This window comes from Lagopus leucura, unplaced genomic scaffold (genome assembly GCF_019238085.1).
Source record: "Lagopus leucura isolate 7727_CA_CO unplaced genomic scaffold, USGS_WTPT01 Super-Scaffold_100012, whole genome shotgun sequence".
NCBI lineage: Eukaryota > Metazoa > Chordata > Aves > Galliformes > Phasianidae > Lagopus > Lagopus leucura.
In genome coordinates this window covers 895,684-912,150 of record NW_024962267.1, presented here as the reverse complement: position 1 = coordinate 912,150, position 16,467 = coordinate 895,684, and the positions used below count along the sequence as shown (strand labels likewise).

Sequence of the window (16,467 nt, the reverse complement as noted above, 5' to 3'; positions counted from 1 at the left end):
CTCAAGCACAGCCACCTAGAACATGTTGTTCAGGACCACGTCCAGATACCTTTTGAACATCTCTAAGGACGGAGACTCCACAATTTCTGTGAGCAACTTTGCCAGTGCTCAATCACCTGCACAGTAAAGCTGTTGTGCCAGACAGAACACCTGTTTTTAATTTGTGCACATTGCCTCTCATCCTCGCACTGATCACAGCTGAAAAGAGCCTGGCATCATCTTCTTTACACCTCCCTTTCAGATGTTTATATATATTCCTAAGATCCATACCCCAATTCTCCTTTTCTCAAGAAAAAGTCCTTTTCCTTTCTGCTTTGCTTTCCAATTCAATCACAATCCATGTAAAATCATCATCAAAGACACTTTCTAGGACAATTATTTGCCCCATTCCTTCTCCTTAGTTGAGCCTACAATATTTAACTACAGTTCTATAACAGAATTTCAATATAGTTCAAGGTGAAAGGGCTTGTCTTGTGGAATCAAGCTGAAGCTAAGAAAAATATATATGAGAGTTGGTCTTACACATGAAAAACAATTATGTGTCTACATTGCAAACATAGAGTATGGTATGTAAAAGCCAACTGCAGAACAACTTACTTTAAAGTTAAAAAAATGGTAGCTTCTCCAGATTGGTGAGAGTCCTTAAAGATTTACTTCTCACCTTAGACCATTTTAGAAGACCAGTTTTCAGAAAATGTTGAGTAATCCACATTTTCTTTTCCCCTTTGAGTAAGAATCTCACACTTGAGATGTCACCTCCAACAGTGAAACTTAGTCTTCAAGTCTGTCATGTAAATGACATATGCTAAACACCAAAGTTGGGGTACTGATATTTGCTCTGAATGAAGAAATCAACACAGATAGAGTTGTTTGCAAGTCTGTTTTCCCTGAAAATCCTGCATAACTTTTACAAAATACACAGCTGAAAAGCAATAGCTGCTTTGTTATAGGAGATGGACTGTACATAAACTATAGCAAATCCACTGGTTCCACTACTAATCATTCTCCGACCTCCATTTTCATCATCTTCCCCCTTACTGCTGCTTCATGTATGAATCAATGAGCAATATTATGCAGTATCTATCAATGAACGTACGTTTCTTCATACTTAAACATGGAACTACATTCTTTCCTTGACATGAGATTACTACATCTGCAAAGAAGTCTGAAAATAAAGCAGCATTGGAAGACCAAGAGTAACCTCAGCCAGTCTCCAGAACATGGTTAGTGTTATACTCTTTTTACTTAGCTAACAAGTAAAAATCAGAATGCATTCAATTTTTTCTAGTTTGCCAGTCAGTTCCGATTACAAGGCACAGCTGTTTGGTTTATTTTATAGAGTCTTATGAATGGTCTATATTTAATCTGAATAATTCATAGTATTTGCTAAGAGAGCATTTGGTATTACTTTCAATTACCAATATTGTCTTCTCACAATGTAAAGTAACTAGTACATACTTGACTGGCTCTTCTGCTTGCGCAAACTGATGAAGCTCCATTGATTTCAAATGGAGCAATTCCAATTTGTTGTCAGTAGATAGTGTGGGATATTTGCATAGTTACAATAACTCTTTCCTGTGAACATGGAGACCCTAAACTAATCTTCCTTTTCAGAAAGCAGCTTCTACTCTCCAGGGTATAGCCATAGAGCTACACACAAGTATATGCATGCATTTTGTGCATGTACAGGCATGGGAGCAACATTTATGCTCCAGTTGCTTTACGTATGTCAGTTTCTACATGTATGTATTGCATCAGTTCCCAGAAGGAGAATGCAGGCCTCTTTTTGCCTCATTATCATGTAGCAAGGATAGGAAAATAAAAAGGGCTACACATTTCAGCCTCTGTAGTCATGATTGAGAAAATTAGGAAGAGAATGCTTCCTGTGCAATGTAAGAAAGAAAAAGTACCAGGCGTGTAGTCAGATCCCAAGATTCAGCCTCCTCTCTCCTATACTTTAGGTATATAAAAGTACTAATAGCAAAACACATGGAAAAAGCAGTATTTTTTTTTTTACTTTAAAAAGTCAACAACTTTCTCATTCAGTAAAATGTTCAGTAAAATCTTGAATATTTATTTTTTTTTGCAAAACATTTTTGAAAAAGTGTGCAGTCCTATTCTATAAAAGGACATGCCACCTGGACTTTTCAGTGCCAGATCTATAGGTCAACGTACATCTCATTAGAATTTTTTTCTTATTTTTCTTCTGTAATTTCATCCTAGATTCCTGGTCCAGTGAGTACAATACACAGTCTCTAACGGCAGCAATTACCTGGTGCTAAGGTGATGCTCTAGGAAACTTTGATCATCTCCAAATTTAGTGAACCAAACTAAAGAGTTTTTAGTATTTCCAAATTATACTTTAAAAACATTAAGATGTAACTTTCTTGAAGGCAGGTCATTTTCAGGTTCTATCTTTTAGTCTGATTCATCTGAAGTACTGTTGCAAGTGTGAACTATAATACAGAGGAGAGTGAGCCCTTGACTTGAGCCAAGAGGTGACATCTAACTTTTACATCTATGATGTAAAAGGAAAAAACTTTGTTCAGGATGTGTACAAATGTGCCCTTCACACATGCATGAGATCTTTCTATTTCTGTTTAGTGTAGTGAACTTGCTTGCTGAGCTCTATAAATATGTATTACTCTAGATTCAGTTATGGTAACTGATGGGTGCATGGTTCTTGATGGTAGTTAATTTCTTTCCTATACTTTATTGTATGTGTATCACTTGAAAAACATAACCAGGCAGTCATCTTTTAGATGCTAGATGACCTGCTAAATGAGATAGCCCATGTAACAACCTGCTCAGTGAGGTGCACTGGGCTGCTGTCTCATATATTTTTTCCTGAAATCATCCTACTGTAAACAAGAAACATCTGAGACATGAAAGTATACAAACCCAAATAAAAAGAGCCTGAATCCTGAAGAAGGTAGTATTGTCTCACATTCTGTATTCTCTGTTTAGAAACCTAAGCAGTTGAACTCAACATGCAATTATATTATCTGTGACAATCTATTTCAACAAGTGTTTCATCCTGGTGCAAAATAAAGGTCTAAACGGCCCTTTTATCACCATCTGCTGTTATATCAGCGTACTGCAGAGCCAGGGAGCATGCCTGCCTGCAGGAGATGTAAAGTTAATGAAATTCATGGGACAGAGTGCCTTCTAATATTTAGTTCTGGAATTACCGCATGACATTGCAGTGTTAAATTGCAAGTAAAAATAATGTTGAGATATGAAGACAAAGTGTCACAGTGAAACTAGCTTCTCAGGAAGACAGCTAGATTTTTTGAGCTTAAGATAGTTTCCTGGTTAATTTTGGCTCTGTGGGCATTATGTCTTCAATATTACACTGCCTAGGAGATGGTAATTCTGGGGCTTTCTTTTCATTTCAAACCAGACTAGGTCTTTAAGTTCTTTACAGAGAGAGTAGTGAGGTACTGGAACAGGCTGCCCAGAGAGGTTGTGGATTTTTGTGCCAAAATTAACTGATGGTCATTCTACGCTGGAATACAGGCTGTTATTTATGTCCAGTGAGATGTCAGCTGTAAATCCAGACCTTTCTTCCTCCTGATCAGAACTGAAACTGAAAGTGAAGTCCTTAATATTTAATATCTCTGCTTGATGCATAGTATCCTATATATATGATAATAATATTTTGGTTTTGGTGCACTTTTCATTTTAAAAAGAATTATTGTATGTCAGAAAATCCATAAGGGAAGCTCTGTAGGAATTCCTTGACAGAGGATATCTTGCTTGTTGCTTCACCAACAGGATAAAACACCCATATTCCTTACTGGTGGGCTTTTTTTTCAGCTGCCAGGGACACTGACAAGATTTGTCAGTTTCTCCTACTGTTGTCACCAGATGGCTCAACACAGCCTGTGTCAGTGCTGCCCCATCACAGATATGAGTTTTCCCCCCATCTATTAGTGAATATTTTAGGACCTTGGCAATAGTCGTACAGAGCATATACAAGTATGAAACTCACACCTATATTTTTTATTATAATTATTTCCTTGTAGGGAACAGAGATGTGAGCAAAAAGGTTATCTTGTATAAACCCGTAGACCATGGTTTGAAACCCAGTTTAAATGGAAGTCTGGCATACAGATCTCTAGTGAGTATGAAATATCATTCAGTAGAGTTGGCATAATGCATGTAAGGATAATCAAGTCTTTTTCGTTGTTAAATTTGACCTGGGCTAGGCTTTGCATAGTGGGTAGCCATTGCTGTAGTGCTTCAAAATAAAAGTGCTTCTTTATGTTCATAATATAGGCATAAGTCTACCTAAAAATTAATGAAGCACTTTGGGGGAGTAATGTTGATTATTATTAATAGCATATTAAATCTGTAAATTTAGATTTGAAATTGATAGCTTCCGTTGATGCTACAAATGTCAACAGGCCCAGGATTTTGCTTAAAACTAAGTGTTTTGATTAATTCTAATGTGACAATTCAGAATTTGGAGAAACTTCTGCCTTAATCCTAAGCACCTCTAGCCAACTGTTTACCATCCTAATGCCCTTCTGTTTGATATTTACTTATTTGAACATTGCTACCTTACTCTTTTTGCAAAACCATGTTAGCATTGATGTCATAAAGTAAGCAGAATGAATGTGTGAAATTGCTTGTAAAATCATCAAATGAAATGAATAGCAAATACGATGACTTTTTTTTTAAAGTTGGATAAGGAAACTGTCAGCAATGATGCACTCTGGTAATGCTTACTAGAGCTGAACAGTGTATATATATGTCTGTGCAAAAGAGGCAGCTAGGCAGATCTCAGGATCCTCAAGGCTTTCCATAGTTCCAGAAGAGAGAGTAGCAGATCTTTCTACAACTGCTACGTATCACTTCAAAATATAAAAGGTAAGATTTATGTGAAGTACTACTACATTTCATCTGAGAAAGCTGAATGCATTTTCTGAATTGTATTGTCCAAAGATTGCAACAGAGATGCAGGATCTTTCAACAAACTGTTGTTTTCCTCTGTGGCTATACTACTTAATGTTTGAAATTAATGGCATCACCATTTAATTTTTTTTAATCTATGGAGTTAGTTTAACAGAATTAATCCCAAAATGAACATCAATTACTAGGATTGCAGAAGCAGTTGAAACAAGGAAAGTTAAGCATGTAAAGATGCAAAACAGGCATTGTAGTAAGAATTTAAATGTGAAATACAAAACTATTGATATTTATGTTTTTATCTACTTCAGGGATAGTTAATGAACATTATTTTTAAAATATTCGTTTCTTACAGCTCCCTCCTAAATATGAATCAATATAGATTAACTTAGGAAAATACAAACAAAATAAATGGGTCTATATGGATATTGACTGAAAATTGTCCAAAACAGCTTGTCACCCCATCACCCTACAGATTACCACTCCATTGCCTTACTTTCAGATTAGTCCATCTCAAAAAATTGTTATTTTCATATCACTGTAGGATCTCAATGGGAAATTTTATAACATTGAAAAAAAATAAAACCTTTGAAGTTATTTTGCTTATTGTATAAAATTTAATTCAGTTTTCTGGTCTGGACTTCCTTAGCTAGAATGATTGATTGTTTTTTACAGAAATCTCCACATTGCTGCAGATAAATAGATGTAAAGCACATCTATCCAAAACAGTAATACACTAATAATAGAAATAATTGCTATCTGTAATTGTTGCTTCAATAGAAATCTACTTTATTCACTTGTATATTTTCATTTGTAATATTCCTCTTTTTTTTTTTTTTTTTACTGATGTCATTCCATACTTTTTAAATTGGAAATGGATACAAATCTGACTTTTGAAAGAATTTTTTTTTTTTTTGAAAACTCAGTAACATTAAGTTAGTATAACTTACACAGTGTGCAGTAGATAACTACAGCAAAATACGTGGGAAAACAAAGAATCAGTTTGATCAAGAAAATAATATTCATTTAATACTTTCTGATAGCTCAAAGCGAGATCCTTTTGATTAGAAATGTTTTTCATAAGCACTATGAGGAATTAGCTTTAGTTTTCCTGCATCCTAACAGTAGATTCCCTGTGTTTTTCTTTTTATAATAGAATTTTTTTCTTTAAATACGTTTTCTTTAACTTTTAGAAAACTGCTGTTGCTGGTTTGGATTAGAAATGACAAGTGCTAAACTCTGAACAAACTAAACAGTTTCTAAATTTTTAGGAAAATATATTTGACAGAGGTTTAACAGCTAGTCAATGCATTTTAAAATGTTTATTCTATTGATGGCCAGGTTTCTCATACTTGAAAATGTGATTAATTTTCAAAACTGCATTTATACAGCTTTCTTTTTATTAATCTTCTCAGAATTTGATTCTTAAAAATTTATAAACAAGTTCTATGTACATTTAAATTTAAACATATTTTTAATGCATAAAGTAGCTAGTGGGACTGCTTGTATCTAAAAGCCCTGTAGAACCGAGACCCAAGAGTTAGCTCAAGATATGATTAAATCACTGTAAATCTGTTTGTCAGTTACATTGGGCTTTAAATATTTATTTTCAAGCTTTATACATCACAATAGCTTTTTTGTCTGATATTATTATAAACAGACTGGATTAAAGATGAGGCTATTTCTTTCTCTCCGTTTCAGTGTCTTAGGTTTATGTCTAAACTTTAACGTGATTTAACAGTGGTACAAGCAGTAGTAAAGTATATATCCTGTTCTAGTTTTTCAAATTAAGTATACTAGTTAGTTTGTATACCATTACACATGGGAAATTTACTTATGTATAGTGCAATACCTGGACTCTATTTGGTGTCTGGGCTAACACATTTATAGCTGTGTCAGCTAGCATGAGGGTAGCTACACAGAAATCAAGCCGTTTTTGTGATCATAGAGAATAATCTCCCTAAGAATAAGCCGGAGCTTCTGTTGTGTCCCTGAAAGCCTATGAAATGTGAAATTATGCATTCTTTGGGACTAACATTGGATGTCAGTGTTGCACCACCAAATTACAGCTCCAACTGAAATAGCAAAAAGAGTTTGATATAATAGTTAAGATTATAATAGGACTGAATAATTACATGTCCACTCCATTATTTGTTGTTACTACAGGTATGTTTTATGGAGATGTAGGAAACAAATCTCATATATGACAGCATTACAAAAGCATTACAAAAGAAACACATTACACACAGTGTGGGGGGAAAAAAAAGGTACAGTCCGTAGCTCCTGATAGAGACAAAGAAATTGACTCCTTTGTTTAATATAATAAAATCCACCAGGAAGTTTTATATTCATCAATTTATTTTCCCATTTTTAATTCAGATTTAATTAAGATTTTGGATGACTAAATATTTTGATATTGGCATTGAGGTATTGAAGCAAAATAGCCTGAATTCCTCCAGGCATTGTATATTTAAATCCAGCCTATTATGACAAGGCATAGAGAATATATGTATTTTCTTTCAAATTGAATTTACACATCAAATTATCAGAGCTGGAGAAGTTTAGTGCAGATTACATTTAGTGGGAATGGTGTTTATAGCTGGGTCCTATTATACCACCTATGACTTTACTTCAGTGCATTCATCTTTCCTATTTCACTTTGTTTTTCAGACTGTAACATAAAATTCTATAGGAAGATTTCATGGATAGCAGAAGGGCTTCGTCAAATAGCCAAGTATCAGTCCAAGTTCGTGATAATGATGAAATTATTTCTAGTGACATTTTGAACATGTGAATTCAGGAATATTTACTATTCATTATTCAGTGATTTAGCATTTACTCCTTGAATGAATTGTGTGTTTGAAAGCACCCAGCAACATTTTAAATCAGTTTCCTTGTTTATACAGCCATTCCACAAATTTAAGTGATCAAAACATCGGTGAACAATAAACAATACTTACAAATTTTGTAAGCAGATTTCCTTTCATTTCCCGCTTACACAAACAACGTCAGTGCTTTTCAGACTATTAAACTATCGTAGTCCATTTTGCCAGAGTTTTGTAAGACCCAAATGAAAAGCATTCATTTTATAAACGCTTTGCCCCACACAGGATTATGTGTCAACTGAGCTATTAATATATTAAATAATGAAAATCATGGCACCTAATTAGAAAATTGGATTATGCTTTTTTTTGCAATGGTGACAATTCAATAACAGTTTCAACTGAACTACTTATACGAGTAAACCAGTCACTTACTCAAATAAGACACAGCTTGGCTGTAAATCACCAGTACATTTGTAAATAAAGAAATACAATAAATTACATTGTATAATCTCACAATAAAGTCAGTGAGTCTTGAAAATATTAGAGTGCTTGTGATAACAATGTACCCATTTCTTTTGTGTGACTAAAGTCAATAGAATGTCCTAAAACAGTATATCCCATGAAACCCCATAGTAGAAGTAGTTAAGCAAAACAGAATATTGTGTAAAGATGCAAGAAGCAGAGTTTGGAATATCCTGCCATAAATTGTTAAGCCATTGTGAGGCTTAATTTTTTTTCTAAGTAGTCACCTAATAATATGCCATTTACTCAAGAGGTCTACTGGTGCAATATGTGTTATTTCCAAAAAGTAACAAAGTTAAAGGAGTATTACTGGTCAGAAAGAACAAGGAGCTGCTGATACCACAGCTTTCCTGACAGAAATTTGCTTTACTTTGTCTCTACTGAAGGAAAAAGGAGAAGTCATATCAATGCCCTAGTTTTGCAGTAAAATGATGTTGTGGAAATAGATACAATGCTTGCCATCAGCAGAACTTTAAACAAAGGACATAAGGACCTTTTACAAAGGATACATCTACTCTCAGCTCACCGTACTATCCTGAATACAGAATAAAGCTTAAAGACTAGAGCAGAAACAACATTTTTTGAATGTCTGCCCAAGGCACATTAGACTCCATTCATTACACAGGATCTCAATTTCTTCAAGTTTAGATCAGAACTGATGATATTTCTTTCTGATGTAATTGATTCAGTGATAAGTAAATAAGATTACATATTTCTTTATTGTTTTATTTCTATTTTGACAGGCAATGAAAATGAATAATATTTATTTTATTGCTGGACTCCTTTTAATGATAGTTCAAGGCAGCTGGCAAAATCCTCTTCAGGATACGGAGGAGAAATCAAGGTAAATTCTTTAGATCAAACCCCTAGAAACCCTTAGCCTGAACTTTGCTTTCTTATTCCTCAAAGTAAAGCATATCATGATTTATAGAAAGTACTTAATCTACCGTTGGAACTGGTAAAAGCTTTTAATGTTGCAAAGTGTGGCACAGTAGTTTTTGTTATTTTAAATAATAGTGCTTTTGTTTCCAATACACCTTGTAAGATGTGCAGTATCCATGCTACAATATTGTTTCATTTTACTAGCCTGCTAACAACCAAAAATATGCCACTTTTTTTCACTTTATAAATGATATTGCTAAAAGAAATGTTAGTACACCTGTAGAATGTACTGCAGCTATTGCCAGATAACAACTTCTAAACTTTTCTTAGATCATTCAAAGCTTCCCAATCTGAACCACTAGATGAATCCAGGCAGCTGAATGAAGTAAAGCGTCATTCACAAGGCACGTTCACCAGTGACTACAGCAAATACTTGGACAGCAGACGAGCTCAGGATTTTGTGCAATGGTTAATGAGCACTAAAAGAAATGGGTAAGAGTTTTTGGACACATTGCTCTATCCATGCTGATAAAATAGCCAAAAATATGAATGAATTCAATTTCTTTATTTCAGCTTCCTGTCACAGACCACATTTAATCCTCAAATTACTAATGTACTTAGAGAAAATTTATATAGAACTTTAATGTGTTATTAGAGATGTACATATGTACAACATTAGTAAAAACTGATTGGATAAATTAGGCATAGTGTCATTATATTATCTAATTTGTGATCTAAAATGAGACTGTATCTCTACCTTTTTGGGACAGATACTTCATTCACTGAAACAAATTTCAATATGTACAAGATACACAAATATTGGGTAAAAATATAGCCGATGGGCCTTAATAGAATTTTCTGCCTGTGGATGCTTTAATCCTGAAGTTTCATTTGTGAAAAGTGAGCTGAGATTAAGCTTAATCGATGAATGGTTTACTAGTGTTCTTTTGAGGCATAAGCTGGCATGGTTTTCTGAAGGTACAGTTTGTTTAAACAAAGGCTAACATGAATAATGAAGTAGCAAGTAATTCTATGCCCTGCATTCTGGAGAAGATCTGCCCACAGAATAAAAAAATCTGTTATATTAATCTTTTAAATCACTGTGGAAATCTTTAAAGTAATCATTTCTAGAGACAGTATTAATTTAAGTACATAAGACTAAAAATATTTATAATGTTCACCCATCATTCATGATTGTTTATGGTAATATATAGATAATTACCAATAGAATTTTATCAGCTCATTCATGCTCTGCAATGTACTGCTAATAATGATCTAATGGTTGTGGAATTCCCCTACAGCCAACAAGGACAGGAGGACAAAGAGAATGACAAATTCCCGGACCATCTCTCAAGGTATTCTATTTACTACAAAATTATTATTCAAAAAAAGTTGAGTTAATTTTCTGTTAAGAAAAATAAACTGATATTCTCTAAAATGTTAACAAAATCAGAGAAATACTTATAAAAAGAAATTATGCTACATCTGTTCTTTCCATGAGGAAAGAGAAAACATCTGTTTTTCATGTCTGTACATGTGTGCTTTTGCTATGTGCAATGACTTCAAAATTGCAATAGCATGAGAATAAGACATACCAGGAAAACATATCCCAAATAATAGAGGAGAGTAGTAGAGAATGAGGTTGGGAAAAAAAAGAAAGAAAAAAAAGAAAACAAAACAATTTGGGCTGAAGGCTTAAATTTTGTTTCCTGTGATTCTAGAAGAGAGGTCGAGGGGTTGGAAATTTGAAAATAACAACAACCACAACAACAAATCTCTGTTTGCCAAATAGATAGAAATACTTAGATTTATTTTTTCTTTTGTCAGAAAATCCAGAGGATTACAATAACCCTTCTGCTCTAAATGCTGTCAATATAATACTAAATCTTTCAGCTTCAGAAACAGCATATCTTTACAAAATTTATGTTTTATCACAAATGTTTCAAACTCTAGTTAAATTCTGATAGAAAGTGCAGATGGTACGAAATTGGGAGGAATGGTGAAATCTCAGGAAGACAAATAAATTATACAAAACGCTAACGGCCCTGAAAATTTGGCAGAAATCAGCAAACTCTGAAATAGAAATTCAAGGGAACTTTTCATGGGAAAATATCCCAAAACACATCTATTTCTCAGTGCAGCTTGTCTTCCTAAGGGTCAGTGTAACATAATTTTGCTATAAATTAGAGAAAGAAGCAGGGGTAGGATTGGGAAGCAATTTCTTTTCTATTAAGCTAGAGTTTATCAAGTTTGAAATTTGAAATTGTTCCAAAATTATTACTTTGCTGAAAACAATGGATATTCACAAAACAATTCAAAATGATGCAGAGTAACGTCTCAAAAATATAAGTCTGAGGAGTTTGGCTGAGAAATAATGAAGATGAGCACAGAAGGAGTAGCTTAATGGAATTTTTAGTTACTGCAGTTAGAGGTAACAAAAAGTATGTCTGTAGAATATGGTGGTCTGCTGTGCTGAGCTAATTTACCTAGCAGAAGATCTTTCCAATGCAGTTATACATGCTTTCAATATCTTATTTTTTTACATCTAGTTCAGTTAACACAAAACTGTACTGTGTGTAACATATATGTTGCTTTCAGAACTGAAAAATGAAAATATCAAGATTAAAAGAGAAGCAAAGAAAAACTCTTTCTGATACAGAATGTTTAGTGGGAAATTTAAATTATTAAATGGTAAAAAAATAATAAATGATAAATAATGATGTCTGATCCTAGACTATTGCCCCTCTTTCAGCAATGCAATTTCCAAGCGTCATTCCGAATTTGAGAGACATGCTGAAGGCACCTACACCAGTGATATCACCTCTTATTTGGAAGGTCAAGCTGCCAAAGAATTCATTGCTTGGTTAGTGAATGGACGAGGAAGAAGAGAGTAAGAATCCATCCATTCCTATTATTAAATTTTGCTTTGCTTTCAAGGTTAGAAATCAAATCATATGAAATCATGATGTATTTTTGATCATTTCTACTGTACTTCATATTTTCCTTTTGTAATAGAAGATACTGTGTGGCTGTTAGACTACCATCTTAAGTTATTAAGTTCAAGCATAGATTGAAATAAGCGTGTTCAATATACTGTTACACTCTGAAAGGTCAAATTATATTTAAGGTCAATATATCTAAAACTAAAACAGAGTTTCCTCTAATTATCACCTTTTCCTCATCACATAACATTGCTTACAGTCTCCTTAACTGTCACAGAAATGAGTCATGTTAGTGTCATCTTAAATTTCTTTCTCTTTTTCTCTGCCTTTGTAGTCAGTCATTCTCTCTGTAATATTTCCAAGATTAAATTTGTACCAATGTCACTGCCACCACAGCCGTTTTCCATGCTCTGGTGATCATTCCCAGCAGTTACTAATGTCTTCTTTTGCTCTACCTATTATCTGCAAAGTCTCCACAAATTATAGCATCAAAAATAACCATAATTTCCAACTGCTATCCCTTATTTTCCTTTTTAAAGCATCTTTATTTCTTTTGCTATATTTCACAGTTTCCAAGACTCAGCTCCATAGTTTTGATTCAGGTACATCTCGGATTTTTTCATTATCTTGCTCTCCATATATTCAGTGCAGATTTCTCAAACCTATTCACTTCACTTGCTCATTCGTGACTTTGTACATTTTTCATAATAGACTTACTCTTGGAACAGCCTTAATTTCAGGCACTTTCTGTCTTATCACCATTCCAAGTCAGTGTGGTTAGGAGCTACATCATGCACATGCCACTCACTACCTTTTAACTGTTCTGTACTTTTTTGTGCCTTTAGACTGTAAGCTCTTCGGGGCAGGGATTTCAGTTCATCCCATTATTATATGTTTTGCTAGCTGTAAAGTACTATGTAAATCTCTCATATTATCTAAAAATAATAAATAACAGCAACAATAAAATATAATCTGTAAGACAAGATTGTGTGTTGTAGTCAAGGAAGACTAACTAGGTAAAAGTAAATTTTGAAAATAATGACGAAAAAACAGTGCTAAGTAAATGAGATCAAGCTATACAGATAAAGGAAAGGCTGGTGCCACTTCCAGGTGATGTTCAGATCTGCAGCTGTTTGTTCTGTTATATTTTATTTACATGAGCAGAGATAGGTTATTTTAGTATTTATAACAAAGAGAGATTACAACTGAGTTCTGATGACCTGAGTTTAAAAACCTAGACAAGCAATTACATACATAGCAGCCTCCTACTTCCTAATATTTAGTGCTATTTGCAGTCAGACTTGAATGTAGCTTTTCCTAAAGTTAGTACATTAAAAAAAAAAACAGTTTGCCTGTCACTGATCCCAGAACACAGTGTGCCTCAATCAGCAAACCTCACTGGAACCTAGAAAAATCTTCCTTTACTTGATGGTTTGAAACAAGCTTTCTAAATAAGCTACTTGGTAAACTGGCTTTCCAGTGGTCAGAAATGGATGCATCAAGATTTGCAATAGGATTCCAAATACAAAATTCTATTGTGCAACAAAAAAAGCACGTAAATTTAATACAGATATTTGAATTCAGTTATTTTATCCCCCCCAAAAAAACTGCTGCTTTTACTGTTTAAATACCTATGCAATATAACTGTAAATATAAAACTAGGACTTCAAGAGTCAAATGGAAAAATCCATACGAAAATTTTACTGTAATATTTTAGTAGTGATATTTCTTTTAAAAAATTATTCTTCGTAAATCTGCTGTGAGTTTTATTGACGCCTAATTTACTTGGCATAGATGGTGTTGACTTTAGTTACGTTTTTGCATCTATAGCTTTCAAAGAAAATCCATGAAAAACACTAAAGAGGAATCTAGACTAAAGGAAGTCTAAAGGAAGAGCCCCTTCTGGTGAAGGGAGAATCTGATGCTTTCTTCTGTTAAAATAATGCTTCGTAAGATGTTCTGATATGCTTCATGCTATGCAGAGCCATAACATCTGGTTCAACCTTTAACCTTTTAAAATAAAGGGAAATTTTCAGTAATTAAGGACCTGTAATAAGGCCCTTTTATCAGTTTTTGCTTGGGACTTACAAATTGTTTCATAACTTCTTTCCTTTGAAGTTTCCCAGAAAAAGCTTTAATGGCTGAAGAAATGGGCCGAAGACACGCAGATGGCACTTTCACAAGTGATATCAACAAAATTCTGGATGATATGGCTGCCAAAGAGTTCCTAAAATGGCTGATTAACACAAAAGTTACCCAAAGGTGCCTGAATTTTGATCATATTTATCTTAATATATTGGGTTTTTTTTAATGTATTTGTCACACACAGTGAAAATACAACTCACTTTTCTCTTAAGTAGGAATACCTGTAACAGTGTTACAAACTCTACATTATAGACAGCGCTGAACAAGGGTATGATGCTCTAAAGTGAAGTCATTCCAAAAAGCAACTAAAGAACCACTCTTTAATTTCTTTGTATATAGGCAAACGCTGCTGGGAGAAGAGCATTTTCTATCTGAGCTCTACAAACAGGTTAATATTTTAGGGTTATTGACATATATTGTTATTACTGACAAAGCATTTCAAAACTAATGCAATGCCCACTTAAGGCACATGTGCAGGCCAGATTTTCTAAAATATTGGGTGTCCATTGCAAAAATTTATTAACTTTGCCTTTTGACTCCTAAAGGACCACAAATCTCTAATTAATCTCAGAAATATGTAACAGAAAAAAAAATGTATAGTTAAAACATGGATTTGAATAACAATTTCATATTTTTGTGTTTGTTTATGGTTAAGCACTGAAATAATTAATTTAAGAAAGTCATCTATTTGAAACCATTTAAAATCTTTTCCTTTAGGAATAGTTTTCAGACTTTTATAAGTGAAAAGCATTAAGGGATTTGTGGAACTAATGTCTGCTAATTCTTAACAAGAAAAAATATTTTTCATGCATATGATGCATATCTGACAAATCTTGTGAGATTTATATTATGTCTAATTACTTTTTTTTTTTTTTTTTTTTTTCTCCAGAGACCTTTTGGGAGAATATCAATAAGAATGCAGGATAAAAATGGGATAAATGAAGATCTTCACTGCCTGAATTGCCAGCTACAAAGAGATTCTGAAATCTATATTGTCATTTACATTGGGTGTAACAAAGCTATGTCACCTTGCATGCCAGGAAATAATTGTAGTTTCATTTAATGTTGCCAAAGGATTATATATGGAATACCTATCATCTAAGGGATGGTTATCAAAATAGTTTTAAGATTATGAAAGTTCCACTTCTTTATATTTTCCATTTATTTGGACTGAAATAACTCCATTTATATTTACTTATGAAATTATTTTTCTAAAAATTGATTTATGCACGCAAATGATTCAATCACCAGTTATTATCTAGGGCTGGCAGCTGTAAGTGTCTGAAAAGTGAATATCCCTGTTGAAACCTTTGTTATAAAAAGGCTAAGCTTTAAGGATATTAAATAATAGCCTTAAATAAATTTTTTCAAGCTTCTTTTTTGTTGACTTTTTGTCTGTATATCCCTTTTGTCTGTTTCCACTCAATTTTATTTTATTTTAATGTTATTGTCACTGAGATCTTTGGAACTGGCTTGTTCAGAGTGATAAAACAAAATGAGCATTTTGTCAATTTTTCTCTATTACGATTTTATGAGAAAAACTGTATAAAGCTTGATTGTACTTAGTTAAGAAAGAATAATGTATGATGAAGCTAGAGATGGAAGCAAGACTGAACAGTATTCATTAGCATAAATGGCTGTTTCTCAGAAAAGCAGGAGGACAGATTTGAAAAATATTAACTAAAATTTACATCATTAATAGTGGAAACTCTACCATCTAATACTGTCAAGGCTTACAAAACTGCTGAGTAAAGCCAACTCAAATGGCCCTGAGATCATTCTAATAATCTGTGTTATAGTCTATTCTTCCTTCCTCCTATGAAAAGTACTGTATCCATCACCTCTTGCAGTTAACAACATTATACTGAAACTAGTAAGAACAACTATGATTTTAGTAATTTATGCCTTCTCCATTATGTTCACAGAACACTTTGCCTGCAGATCTCAGTGTTTCTAGCATTTCCTTTCAGCTGGCCAGGATGTGTTTTTGTATGTGCGGCTGTAACCGCAACTCTCAAATAAGTGAAATAACTGCAGGTGCTTCTATGCATCTCTTCTTATTAGTCCTCAACCCCTTTTTCTTCCCTTGTCATAGTAGCAGTATGCCAGGTATACATACTAAAATGTATCAGAGCAGAACTGATCACACCCAAATTAGTTCTTGCAGATTTTTGACAGCAACATTTATCCAACCTAAAGCAGTTAGAGCTCAGTAGAACTGTGCCGTATTAAAGACT

At 33.6% G+C, this 16,467-nt stretch overlaps 1 protein-coding gene across 3 annotated transcripts; it reads left to right on the top strand.

The window, feature by feature from the left end:
* Positions 1-13: 13 nt before the first annotated feature.
* Positions 14-15,617, top strand: GCG (glucagon). 3 transcript variants are annotated; one of them, XM_042874751.1, is made up of 8 exons: positions 14-88; positions 1,144-1,223; positions 9,005-9,105; positions 9,474-9,635; positions 10,445-10,498; positions 11,896-12,033; positions 14,204-14,347; positions 15,120-15,617. In XM_042874751.1, the coding sequence occupies exons 2-8, from the start codon at positions 1,221-1,223 to the stop codon at positions 15,142-15,144; spliced, it is 627 nt and encodes a 208-aa protein (XP_042730685.1). In that variant the 5' UTR covers positions 14-88; positions 1,144-1,220; the 3' UTR covers positions 15,145-15,617. The 3 variants fall into 3 exon arrangements, with proteins under 3 accessions (XP_042730685.1, XP_042730684.1, XP_042730686.1); XM_042874750.1 differs by lacking the exon at positions 14-88 and adding an exon at positions 4,029-4,123 and having other exon boundaries at positions 669-1,223; XM_042874752.1 differs by lacking the exons at positions 14-88; positions 1,144-1,223 and adding exons at positions 4,045-4,123; positions 4,772-4,875.
* The last annotated feature ends 850 nt before the right edge of the window (positions 15,618-16,467 follow it).